The sequence below is a fragment of the Chanos chanos genome, chromosome 2 (genome assembly GCF_902362185.1).
Source record: "Chanos chanos chromosome 2, fChaCha1.1, whole genome shotgun sequence".
In the NCBI taxonomy this organism is placed as follows: domain Eukaryota; kingdom Metazoa; phylum Chordata; class Actinopteri; order Gonorynchiformes; family Chanidae; genus Chanos; species Chanos chanos.
In genome coordinates, this window is record NC_044496.1 from 13,436,682 (window position 1) to 13,449,006 (window position 12,325).

General features: G+C 41.0%; 1 protein-coding gene across 1 annotated transcript in view; it reads right to left on the reverse strand.

Moving 5' to 3' along the window:
• Window positions 1-1,335: 1,335 nt before the first annotated feature.
• kiaa1549lb (KIAA1549-like b) overlaps window positions 1,336-12,325 on the reverse strand; it is a 28,259-nt gene continuing 17,269 nt past the window's right edge. Inside the window, exons 14-22 of the mRNA XM_030794217.1 lie at window positions 11,153-11,283; window positions 8,995-9,119; window positions 8,673-8,902; window positions 6,531-6,663; window positions 3,946-4,302; window positions 3,623-3,720; window positions 3,119-3,267; window positions 2,704-2,855; window positions 1,336-1,620 (exon numbers count right to left, since the gene is read on the reverse strand). Coding sequence (XP_030650077.1) covers window positions 1,336-1,620; window positions 2,704-2,855; window positions 3,119-3,267; window positions 3,623-3,720; window positions 3,946-4,302; window positions 6,531-6,663; window positions 8,673-8,902; window positions 8,995-9,119; window positions 11,153-11,283 — 1,660 coding nt within the window. The remainder of the gene's footprint in view (window positions 1,621-2,703; window positions 2,856-3,118; window positions 3,268-3,622; window positions 3,721-3,945; window positions 4,303-6,530; window positions 6,664-8,672; window positions 8,903-8,994; window positions 9,120-11,152; window positions 11,284-12,325) is intronic.

Below are 12,325 nucleotides of genomic sequence, written 5' to 3' on the forward strand. Positions count from 1 at the left end.
CATTTGTGCTCATGTTGCAGGCCTAGCAAACAGAAAACTACATGTGTTCTTTCTTGGAAAATATTATGAATTAGTGTTCATCTCTATCCCTCTCAAATGTAACACTTGGGGTCATTCTAACCCTGCAGCCCAATCAGACGTCTAGCTTGTACATCTAAGCTTGTATAACAATGCTTAGCCTATAGAGTAAAGTGCATCTCAAATGAAACCTCCTCAAAGATATTGTACAATCATTTACAAAGAGATGTGACTCTCTGACAGCACATTCAGAAGTTCCTGCTGCAAAGCCACAACTCTAAATACAATTCAACATAATGGGAAAACACCATGGTCTACATGACATAGAGTACAACATGTTAAAAAGCCCTTGTGCTAAGTTCTCTTTAGTTGCATGCATAAAATTCAATCCTACTTTTTCTTGAAAATAAAATGTGCATAAAAACATTCAAGTTATTGATGCAAGAGAAAAATAAATGCTTTGTTTTGAAAGCATAAGCTTGATGTCCTTCCAGAGCACATGTACAGCTCATGTTTGCTTTAATTCATTTGGGAAAACAGACATGTAAGTTATGACACTTCAGCATTTTTGCTTGAAATAAGGAGTTAAAATTCATAAGTGGGCCTATTCACAGTTAGGATACAATGCTCCTTAACTGAATTAATTCAACTTTTCTAATTGCACTCGGTTTTGTTTGGTTTCTTTGAGTACTGTAAATCTGTGGCTATGCCTCTGTTACATACTTAACAGCCTGCTGACTGCTATGAATCAAACTCTCTAAAGCAATGCTTGAGAAAAAATGAAAGCTGATGTTTCAAATTATTACAATTTAAAATGTCACTCATTTAAATGTTATGAGAGACAATATGTCGTGTACAGTTCAACAGTTTTCTTGCCAGTGTTCATAACTGGAAAGGAGACCATTTCTCTCTGTGTCTCTCTGTTCTTCTCTCTCTCTCTATTTCTCTCTGTCTGTCTTTCTTTCTCTGTAGTTGATAGATAGGTGAATATATGGGTTAATAATGGAGTCACCCAAAGTATAAACTAAATTCAGAGGTTTGTGACTCACAGTGAATCATGACTCAATGTAACATCCATACTACATGTTGATGTTATATTACAATGACACTGAATAAGGATATAACCAAATAAATGATAGAAAGGGTTGAGATAAAAAAAAAATGTGTTTATGTGTCAGAAAAATGAGTATACAATGATGTACATAAGATCATAGGAGGCATCAACATCAGTCTCTATAAATGTCATAAAAGCTTGGTTTTCATAGTATGAAGAGGTCCAGTCTCTGGTGTTGCAACCTTCTGTTCACTTGATGAGATCTAAACCTGGAACTCAAACATATCTGTCTGCTTTCTGGCCAGCTTGGCCACCTCCTCACGAATGGCTTTGACCAGAGCAGAGGTGGAGAGGCTACTTAGGGGGGTGTCAGTATCAGCTAGGTCCAATGGGTCAGATAAAGTCTGCTGAGAGGCAGCAGTAGGTGGGGAGGGATGGTGTTCTGGTCCCCCCTGTACAGCAGTACTGTAGTGTTGCAAAAGCCTCAAAGGGCTCCCCTGAGGGTAACGAGGATGTGGAAAAGCCTCCGCATAACCTGGCAAGGGCATCTGGAACAAAGAAAGCAGCAGGTGTCAATAAAGTACACTTAAAGGGAAATCACACACACATACATACACACACACACACAAGTGCACACGCACAGACAGACATACACACAGACCCCCCCCCCAACCCCCCGCCTCTCCACACACACACACACACACACACACACACACACACACTGCAGCTCTTCAGCATTTCATCTGTGGTTGTACTTATAGTTTTATTTCTTTTGGATAAACATCATCTTTTGTTGCACCAGTGATCTAAATCTATTTAATATGAATGATAAAGGAAACAAAACACAAGCACACAAGGATGAAAGTCACGATATGAAAAATGAAAAGAAACTGTTTGAATATCCATAACATCAAAATAAATTTCTGTGATGTTCAATTCAAACAGACTGTTTGAACGCCACAATGATGCACTTTTGATCAGATCATGAAATGTGACATAATACACACGCTCTGTAGAAAGGAGTAATTGAAAGAAAGCAAAAAAAAAAAAAAATACAAATGTGTTCATTTAAGAAATGCTCAACTACCCCAGTATTTTGTTGTGTCCATTCAACGCCAGCGATTAATTCAGTTCAGCAAATGGTTTCTAAATGACACTGGCTCTGTAAAAAGACACTGCGTGAAGGCATTTGGTTGAAACAGGCAGACACAAACAGGGATAAGAAGTACATTCCAAACAGACAAGGAGTCTTGTGCAGACGGCAGCTCACATGGGTAGCAAAAGGTCCGACAAAGAGGGTATGGCCCTCGTCTCGTTTATAAAAGGACGACATGTAAAAATGCAGAGAGATGCAGGTGAGAAGCCAATCCTGATCACGAGGACTGCATTGTAACTATTTATGATGTGACTCAATGAAGAGACACAATTAGTTATTTTTTTTCATTCATGTCTAGATTGCTTGACATGTCACTCTAATGTTGATGAGTTTAAAAAATTGCAGACTGGCAGTGGTAGCTGGAGAGTGGCAGCGCTAGGCTAAAGGTAGATTCTTGATGGCTCAGGCCTAGCTCGTGGATAAGGATTGGGAAGCTGGATTTGACAGTGTTAAGCATGAGGAGAGAGGTTCTTACTGAGTCAGCCCACTGTTGGGGCACATCATCAGGTTCAGGGGGATAGGACATCCAGGAAGGACTATGATAGGAGGATGGTGGTGTTGAGATGAAGTAACCCGTGTACCCTGGCCGGCTGGCTGGTATAGCGTAGACCGCAGTGATGGGATTTCCTTTAGAGAAAATGAATATCTTTGAGAGGAATTTCTCTCACAAAGATAAAGTCCAATCAAAGACAATTTCCACCTCATGAAATCCGTTGTAAGACATGAATAAAAGTTCCCAGCATCTTAAATTTAGAGAAAAGTAGGTATGCAATTAAGAACATTTCTCGGTAATTTGTATGTGTCCAAAAATGTCAGAGAAAAATAATGTGAAAAATGTATTAACTCTCAAACACACACAAAGACACACATACTGCACTGCATGCCCTAACCTGAGTGGCTAGGTAGGGGCTGGTCCACAGTGACCGGTGGGAGTGGTGCCCTGAGAATCGGCATGTAGGGGGCACTGTCATGTGGGTTCTGCATGTCTGGCACCGAAGACTCGGAGTTCTGGGCTTTTGGACCAAGGTCTGATGATGAGCTGAAAAAAAAATTGATCACTCAAAAACTGCAATGACCTGAATGTACCATCAGATGGCAGGATCATCTCAAAAAACCAAGACTCTGCAGAGAACTCCTCTACAAAATACTGTTGAGATTCATGTCATTAATCAACATATTGATCTTGGATTTAAATTTGTCCACTAATGACTCAGTAAAATCACAGTGCACTTACTGACTTAACATTGCAATTTTTTTGCTGTACAACCGTGAATGTTTTATGGACTAGGAAGAGATTAAGTCTTTATCCCAGATACTTGCCAGTGTGCTAATTTTCTGAGTCAGGAACTCATAGATTAACAGCTTGATGATACTTTATCGCAAGTTGCTCTTACCGCCTCAGTGATGTCCCAGGAGGAGGGCCTGTTCTGGGGGGTACTGGTGGTGGAGGGGAACCCATAGCCATCTCAGGAAGCTGGGTAAACCTGAAGGCCTACAAGTTACAAAAAAACACATTAAACTGAGGAATAAGGAGAGCGCAATGGCATGGGAAACAAAAGACATATCATGCATGGCTAGGACTAAATATAAATGTTTCACAGTATTCAGAAAACAGAGGGTGAACCTTAAACATCTCATATTTCTCAAAAAATCAGAGCCCATGATGGAGAGCATAAAATAAATACAGCTGTATCAAAAGCAAAACTGGATGTATCACCGGTTTAGGCAGACTGCACTGGTACAAGTCTGGACCATATGCTGGAACCCACTGTAGGGCTCCATGGTTGCGGTTCATGGTTCCAGGGGCACTGGTGACCACCTCTGAGTAAGGGACGGGAGGTCCAGGGCTGTAGGAGCCCAAGTGGTGGTGGTGTCGGCCGGCAGTGGAATGCCCAGCTGATGCCAAGCTAAAAGCTTCCTCCAGCAGCAGGTGCATCTGCTGACGCACCTCATCTATGGAGGGCTGTGAGCTCAGTGTGGAAGTCTCTGAGTGACCTTTGAACTGTCGGCAACCGTAGCTACGGTGACTCATCAGTCGATCCACATTAGTTTCCTCAAGGATCTCAGGTTCCGTCTGACAGGCATACACATATATACAAACAGACATACATACACATGAAGAAAGAGAGAGAGAGAGAGAGAGAGAGAGAGAGAGAGAGAGCAGCTGGTAAATAACATTAGAACTGTGTTTGCTAGTTATTATTATCAAGTCTCTTCAGGGAAACAGTGAACAACACAAAAGATGGAGCCGTAGGAAGACTTTGCCTTATCCTTCTCAGGAGATCCTAACGGCCCCTCAGTACTGCAGCAATGAGCCCTTGATGCATCTTGAGAGGAGCTGACTGACAATGGCAGGAATGAAGGATGTATTCCAGAAAAATGAGAATGAAACTCCCAGTGAGGACTTGGAACAAAAAAGCAAGATTCCCCTGATTTGTCCTTATACAAAGCCATGGGCAGATCTAGGACTTGACTTCTGAGTTCCATAAGAACTGAACAACTGCACTATTTAAACCTGATATGCAATAAGTCTGGGAGACTGAACACACATATATCCCTCCTACCTAACACCAGTTTTTATCACTGAGAGTGAATATCAATCTTGTAATCTCTGTAAACAGAAGATAGTGTCCAGGACAAAATGTTGGTGCTTTATTACAATTAATCTCGCTTAATCTCCACTTTAACAGTTAAGTCACAGTTAAGTAGCAGTTTAAGTCACAGTTTCCCAGATCACATCTGATGTAATGTGTATTTTACAATGTAGAGTAAAATCGTATTATAAAACAAGAAAAATTCCATAATGTATTGGAATACAGATCGTATTCCAATATGCTACTTGGTGAAGGTGAGTAGCAAGTGTCTGATATACAAGAACATAAAAGTCTGTTTATGAAGCTGTCCCACTGTGCTTGTACTGACCAATGACATTAAAACTCTCTCTCTCTCTCTGGAACTTCACTTTTAACTCCGTTCGCTTTCTTAACAATACACACAATCACTGCTGCCAATTTAAAACTGTTCTTTCAATGCTTTCACAAGGCCATCTAAAACAAAACTGCAGATAAACAAGCAGCACAAAGATGTAACAGTTATCCTGGTTTTATAATTCACAACTCACTAAAAATAATTTTAAAAAAACCCAAAAAAACATTATGGCACTGCATCACACATTCTGCAAAGTAGCTCATTTGCTGATAAAACACTAATGGGTAGTTTGTTCTGAAAGGCAGTTGTGTTTGTTTATCCTTGTGTCTCTTGCTTTCTGATTAATTGCTGTCCATGCAGACTCAAATGATTCCTGTGCAGTACTCAAGTGATTAAACTCTGAAGCAACAAGCTAAAGGTGTGTGTCCATTTGTCTTTCTCCCTCTCTTGTTTTGCTCTTTCTGCATCTTCCTCCATTCCCTCTCTCTCTGGTGTCCTACTTCCTGTGAGAAAGCAGGAGAGAGAGAGAGAGACCTGGTGCAGCACTCCTCATAAATCAGCCTTCCTCCGACACAGACGGCCAGGAGGATCCGCAGTGATCTCAGCAGCACCGTCGCATTCCCATCGTAATCAACAGAGCCGAGCCATTCCACGACATGAGAACCAATCCCAGCTTGTTTTAAAAGTGCTTTTGTATTGAATGTTGTCAGTTGTGGTGACTGAGGGGAATGAATGGTGCTGCCAGTTCGTTTATGTTTATTATATATAATTTGTAAATGAGCACATGCTATCGCCATAAGATGATGTTGATAGGTAGTAATTCATTTCAAGTGATGAAGCTGGCCATTTGAGGAGGACATGCTTTTGCATTAGGTATCAGAGGACAATATGTAGCATGTTCTGTAATAGCTTATTCTTTATCCTATTTGAGACACATGAAGTTACAAAGAGCAAAACTGCAGTGAACCAGTCTCTGATTCTAATTTAAGAAAACAGAATCTGAAAGATAAACCACATCGTGTTCTTCTGTTCTTACAAATTAGTAGTCCAGAACCGTCTGCAAGAGTGTGGTTCTGTTTCCATGGTAACAGAGTTAACATTAATAAAAAACAGAGGAAAAATGACAATGTGACATGCCTGAAACATAAAGTGAGCTTCCACCTCAGCTACAGCATGATTCCACCGTCATTACAAATATATGTTTTACATTGATGCTTTCTGTTTTGTGATAAACTTCAAAGAGTAGCAGAGTTACAAAAGTTATAATCTCACTGATTCCGCCGTATCTATATAAGAAGCTATGTCCATGCAGATTCGATCTCAGTCCAAGAATGAAGTTTGGAAAACTGTTAATCTTTATTGGCGATAACTCACATCATAGCCACTGTTGCGGATGCCCTTTCTGGGTCTGTCTCTCATGACAAGTAGGTCCATTTCTGTCCCGCCAGGACTGGGGCTGTTCAGGGACTGCCTGCTGCGATAGGCTGGATGTCTAACCTCAGAGTGCCTGAAAACACATAACTCAGACACATCACAAGCTGACTTCAGCTCAACTCATCACAGAAGTAAAGAAGCATTTCAGAAGACAAGCAATGCAGAAACGTCAAAATAAAACAGCGAATGCATTGATCAAACAGTACCCTAGAAACGCTTACGGGCACTTAGCAGCAAATTTCGTTTATGTTTTGAAATAGGTATGCCAACAAACGTTGGCAACTCTGCTTCCATTTCCTTACAAGTCTTCTACACGTGCAGCACATCTTATATAATCTGTCTAAGACATACATGGCCAGCAATGAAGAAAAGACAGAATCAGCGGGTCTCTTCTACTGAAGAACACTTTTTAAGCTCAAATTGATTAGACTCTTTCTATCTTAGCAGCCATCAGCTGATCGTGACTCACGCCAGAGCCTATGAAATCACTAATGTAGCTTATGGAGGGGTGGATATACTTGTCATTATACATTAAATCTGAAGTACAGCGTGCCCAACAATGCAAATACAAATATTTCTGGATGTGTTTTTCTGGTAACATGGAGTCCATAAATCCTAGAATGTCCTGGATGCTTGTCAAATAAACAGTGAAGCATTGGTATTAAATGCTTCTCTAAGACATCTCCAACTTCTGTTGGCTTGTTGGGCTTCTGAAACTCAGACCACTGAATTATAATGAAATACATGAACATTAGCAGATATGTCAGGTGCCCTCGATTAGAGTGTTGTGGTCAGGAAGCCTTTTGTGCATCCGCTAAAATAAAAACCAAACACAATGTCACTGTTTTTTTTTTCTTTTTCCTTCCAAGAACACTCTCCTTTTCCCCTTACCTTGCACCTCACGTGTGTAGCCCTCCAATGGCTATGCTTTCACATGGTATGCCCAAAATAAACTGTGCCCAACTACTCTGCATTCCTTCCAAATCCATTAGTCGACCTATCTGTTTCATACGTTATTTGAAAACCTTTGGTGACTTAGAGTGGTGCATGGAGTGGTAAGATGGTAATATAAGCCATTCCTTGCAGTTTGTACAGAATGTTGTCATTTTTCAGACACAGAGCAGTGGGAGAATGTCTGTGTCAAGATGTTGTTTACCACATAAGTGTTTCACATCAACGATCCAAATGAAAGACATGAGATTACAGAGCAGGCTAAATCTGCAGCCCTAGGCTTCATATGCTTTGGCAAATCAAAAGCTTGAAATGAAATGAAGAGGGGGGATAAGAAGCATGTTCATCAAACTTAGCAAATCCTATTAGTGGGCAGAACTTGAAGGAACAGGCTATGTCCTTTCTCCCTCAACACAGAAGAATGCACGCATTAATGCTGATTAGAGAGAGTCAATGCGTTTATCTTCAGGTTTAGACCATTTCATTAAACAATTAAATTGAGACAAGAGACCAATTCTCAGCCATTCTAGCAAGGACAATCAGGGCAGAGGCTGGAACAGAATACAGACTGTGGTGGATACCTGATATTACATTGACTCTGCCTGAAACAATGCCCAATCCCACATTCTCAAGGAGAAAGCATTGCATTCTGAGTCTGATTTATACGGCCATTTGATCCAGTCAAATGTTTGCTTACAGGAACAACTAAGTAAACAGTCAACTGCTGATGACAGAATGAGTTATAATCCAGTAACTGGAGTGAACAGATATTTAAATTTCCAAAAATGTAAAAATCCTCTTGCTGGGTTCTAACTAAGGTATTTAGTCTGCCTCAATGATAAGCAGATATCTAAATGGGAGGTAGATGTCAAGCATAAATTGATGACTACTTAGCTATACCAAAATTTCACAAGCTGTTTCAATTTTCTTAGTACCAATTTAGCTCACAAAGATAATGCTCTGTTCTACATATTTACGGATGAACTGAAAATGCTCCAACCTTGATAAGAGCATCCGGGCTATAGAGTGGCCATCTGGTCATATACCAAAAAGGTGTTTATACAGTCACTGACATTGCCAAACACACATAGAAACACACACACACACACACACACACACAAATTTCCTCACCTTCTGCGGGATTTGACATATGTAGACGTCCTGTGGTCTTCATGCTCCACTGCCCTGGTATGCTGGTGTGGAGCTCTGTCATAGCCATGCCGGTTTCTTTGGCTTGGAGCTCTGGAGCTGCCACTACCCTCCGCAGAAGGGAAGTCATAGTAACCCTTTCGCTTGGCTTTCAGCCTCAGCTTATTCCTGTAGTGTTCAATGTCTGACTTCTGCTTCAGAGCCAGACTCACCTTCCACAAAGAGAGAAGAAAAGGAGTCTCTATGCTATCTTAATCTTTTGTATGTGTGTATGTGTGTGTGTGTGTGTGTGTGTTTGTATTACCTCCCCATTGAGAATAGCTGAATCTTGACTACGGTCTGATGAGGCAGGGTGTGAGTAAGTGGGTGGTGCTGCCATTGGCTTTATGGAAATGAGCTGAAGAGATCCTGAAGAGGTGTCATAGGGATCTGTCAAACAACACACATGAACACACATGCATACAGACACATACAGATACACATACAGACACACACACACACCGACACACACACACACACACACATACACACACACACACACACACACACATATTTATTAAAAAAAAAAATGAGTCAGTGTGACTTCACATTCTCAGGGTCAAAAGTATGGGTTGGTAGATGTCACCTTGCCCCCTATGAGACCAAACCCACTTTCTAGAAAAGGTCCGTTTATCAGAGAGGGACATGCAGCTTAGCAAGTCAGTGAAATATTTGTTGCTTGGTATTAATGAATGCTCTTAGCTTTCAGTCCTAATTCAATATACAGAGAGAGTGAGCTGAATCCAAGCCAACTCAATTAACTGTTCCTGCTAAAAAAAAAAAATGACATCATTTCATTCTAAGGTACTCTTGCAGCTACACTTAATGGATGTAATCTTAACAAGTATCCATTTGGGACGAATACTGAAACGAATACACTAATTTAAGGGACATATTAAGTAGAATTTCATATAGGCTATAATATCATATAAAGTTGTGACTAATACAAATATTATTCTCAAGATAAAACCTAAACAAAGCTGCTGTACTCTCAATAATTTGGTTCTGAGGACTTTTGGCCACAACGGTATTTTAAGTTTTCGATTAATGCATTACCAGATTTGCTCTCTCTATATTTATCAAGTAAATTACACAGGCCATTACAATTTGTTTTTTTGTTTTTTTTGGCAAATAAAATCATGTTGAATCTGGCCAACAGGATAATTTGTTGATCGTTTGAGGGAATTATTGCAAAAAAAACAACAAAAAAAAGAAGGGTCTAACTGTAACTATTTGCATGCATTTCTATTCAACCGACAGTACTGCAAAGAGGTCAACTGTGGTGCGGTCCGATGGGACCTGAGCATACGGCAGCATATGGCCCTGTTTGTGTGTAGTACATGCTCCCTGCAATCGAACGCCAGCATGCGTGAGGAAGCTGCCAAAGACAGACAGCTGTGTGAGGACGAGGGTTTTTCGTGCTTGTGCGTTTATGTGCTTGTGTGTATGTCCGTGTCTGAGTGTGAGTTTGTAAGCGTGTGTGCTTGACCTTTTTGCTCCCTTCTCTGTCACACAGGGATGCTTCTACAGTGACAGACTAGATCATATCAGCGGAGAGCCTGTCTCATGCATATTCATAAAATCCATGACTTGGTTCCTGCTGAGTACGGCTCTTCGTAGCTATAAAAAGGCCTGTGCAGTGATCTGAGTTACTGTGTAGGCAAAAAAGGAGGCCCACCGCCCCGTAAAACGCAACCCACACTTTAGACCCACAAGACCCACCTCTAAATAGAGTTCTGACACTGCAAAGGCAAAGCAAAGAGCCTTTCATTAACTGCCCAAAGAAGAGGTCAGCTGCCCCAATATTTCACCACTTTGAACCATTTTAAATAACACTGCCAACATAGTCAAAGCAACATGGGGAACATCCATGGTAAAGCACATAAGAAACACGAGGATGCCATCAGTCAGTAAATCAGTTAGGGACCACAGAGGCATTAGGACAGGCAGTTCTCTTCCCTGCCCAAGTCCGCCCTCTGGGCTAAAGCCACTGAAGGTGCAACCTGCTTGCTCTGTGGTGAGACTATGATTGCGGTCAGTTCGGAATGAGTGATTTGGACTAACTGTAAAATTCTTAGACATGTGTTTAACAGACAAGAAAGGCTTCAGAAAAAGAGAGCTTCTACACAAGAGGGGGGAGAAAGAGAGAAGGAGAGAAAGAGGGGGGAGAAAGAGAGAGAAGTGATAGAGGTTAAATAGAGGAGGAGAAATGGGAAGAAATAATCAGGGAAACGTTTTTTATGTAGATGAAAAGGGAAAGAGAGTGGGTGCCTAACAGAGACAAAGTAAAGATGAAAGTGCTGATGGCATGTGCACGCATCTCAGTTGGCAGGTGTGAGTGGTTTGTGTGTGTGTGTGTGTGTGTGTGTGTGTGTGTGTATGTGTGAGTGTGTGTGAGTGGGTGTGTATGGTAAAGGTCTCACCATTTCTCTTCCTTGTCTCCTCCTTTGTTAGTTTCTGCTGTGCTGTGACTTTCTGTGCCACTGAAGCCCTGCCAGAATTGGGCTTCACTGATTCGTTGCTGATGACGGAACCATTCTCACTCGGCAACCTGCTGCAAGTAACCATGGTAACAAGAGCAGCGGTGAGTTACTGTGCATGTGAGACAGTTATGTCAGAGCCACTCTTTCAAATACAACAAAAAAAAAGAATTTTCCATGTTCCTCTGTACTGACCAGGAGCAGGGCAACACTGTACATGTTTTCACCAACTTCAACATTTTTTATAAAGAAGGGGATGATGAAAAGACATAGCTTGTATGATCTTGCGATCAAAGAATGATTTTTGTAATAAAAAATAATTTCCCTCGTATAAAAGGACTAATTTTCCAAAACACCTCAACAGCAAAGACAGAGAGCACTGCCACGTGATCCCAGCCACACCCTTGTGTTTGATCACACCCAGTAATGGTGTAACACAGCCTGACTGGGTAGACACAGACTGGAAACATGACAGACTAGAGTGAGAGAGGCAGCTTGAGCATGGTTACATCTCCTGGTGCTTGTTAGTTTCTCGCCCTTTCTAAAGTCAAAGCCATCAGACTACATGTGAGCCCCATTGTCTAACCCATACATGATGGGCCCTTAAATTTTAAAAAAGAAGTTTATAATATTTGCCATGAATTATAATTAAATAATGAGGCACAGTGCTGCATAAATGTTCAGATAATCGTAAACTGGCATCAAATGGTTTGTGATCTCCTTTATAACATTTCATATCACAGGCATCAGATGTGTACTACTGAAAAATGTGATTTTGATTTACCAATGAATTTTTGTTATCATGACAGTAGTCAGTGCTATAGCTAAAGCTTCAGCGGGACGTAATGCAGTGGATTCATCCCTTTATTGTCAGACAAAGCTGAGAGGATGTGGATTTTCCGAGACGATTGATTTTTACTGAGGATCATCTCCCTCCCACGCATGCCAAGTCATACATAACCATGACTGCAAGAGAGATTTGAGAGAGTGGATATAAGAAAACTGAGACATCTGAGCTTTCTCTGGACTGCTCTTAACATTAACTTCAAGGCTTGAGGTTTGGACTTCTATGGCAGCTAACTATAAGCTTGCGTGAGTGCACTGAAAAATGCGTTT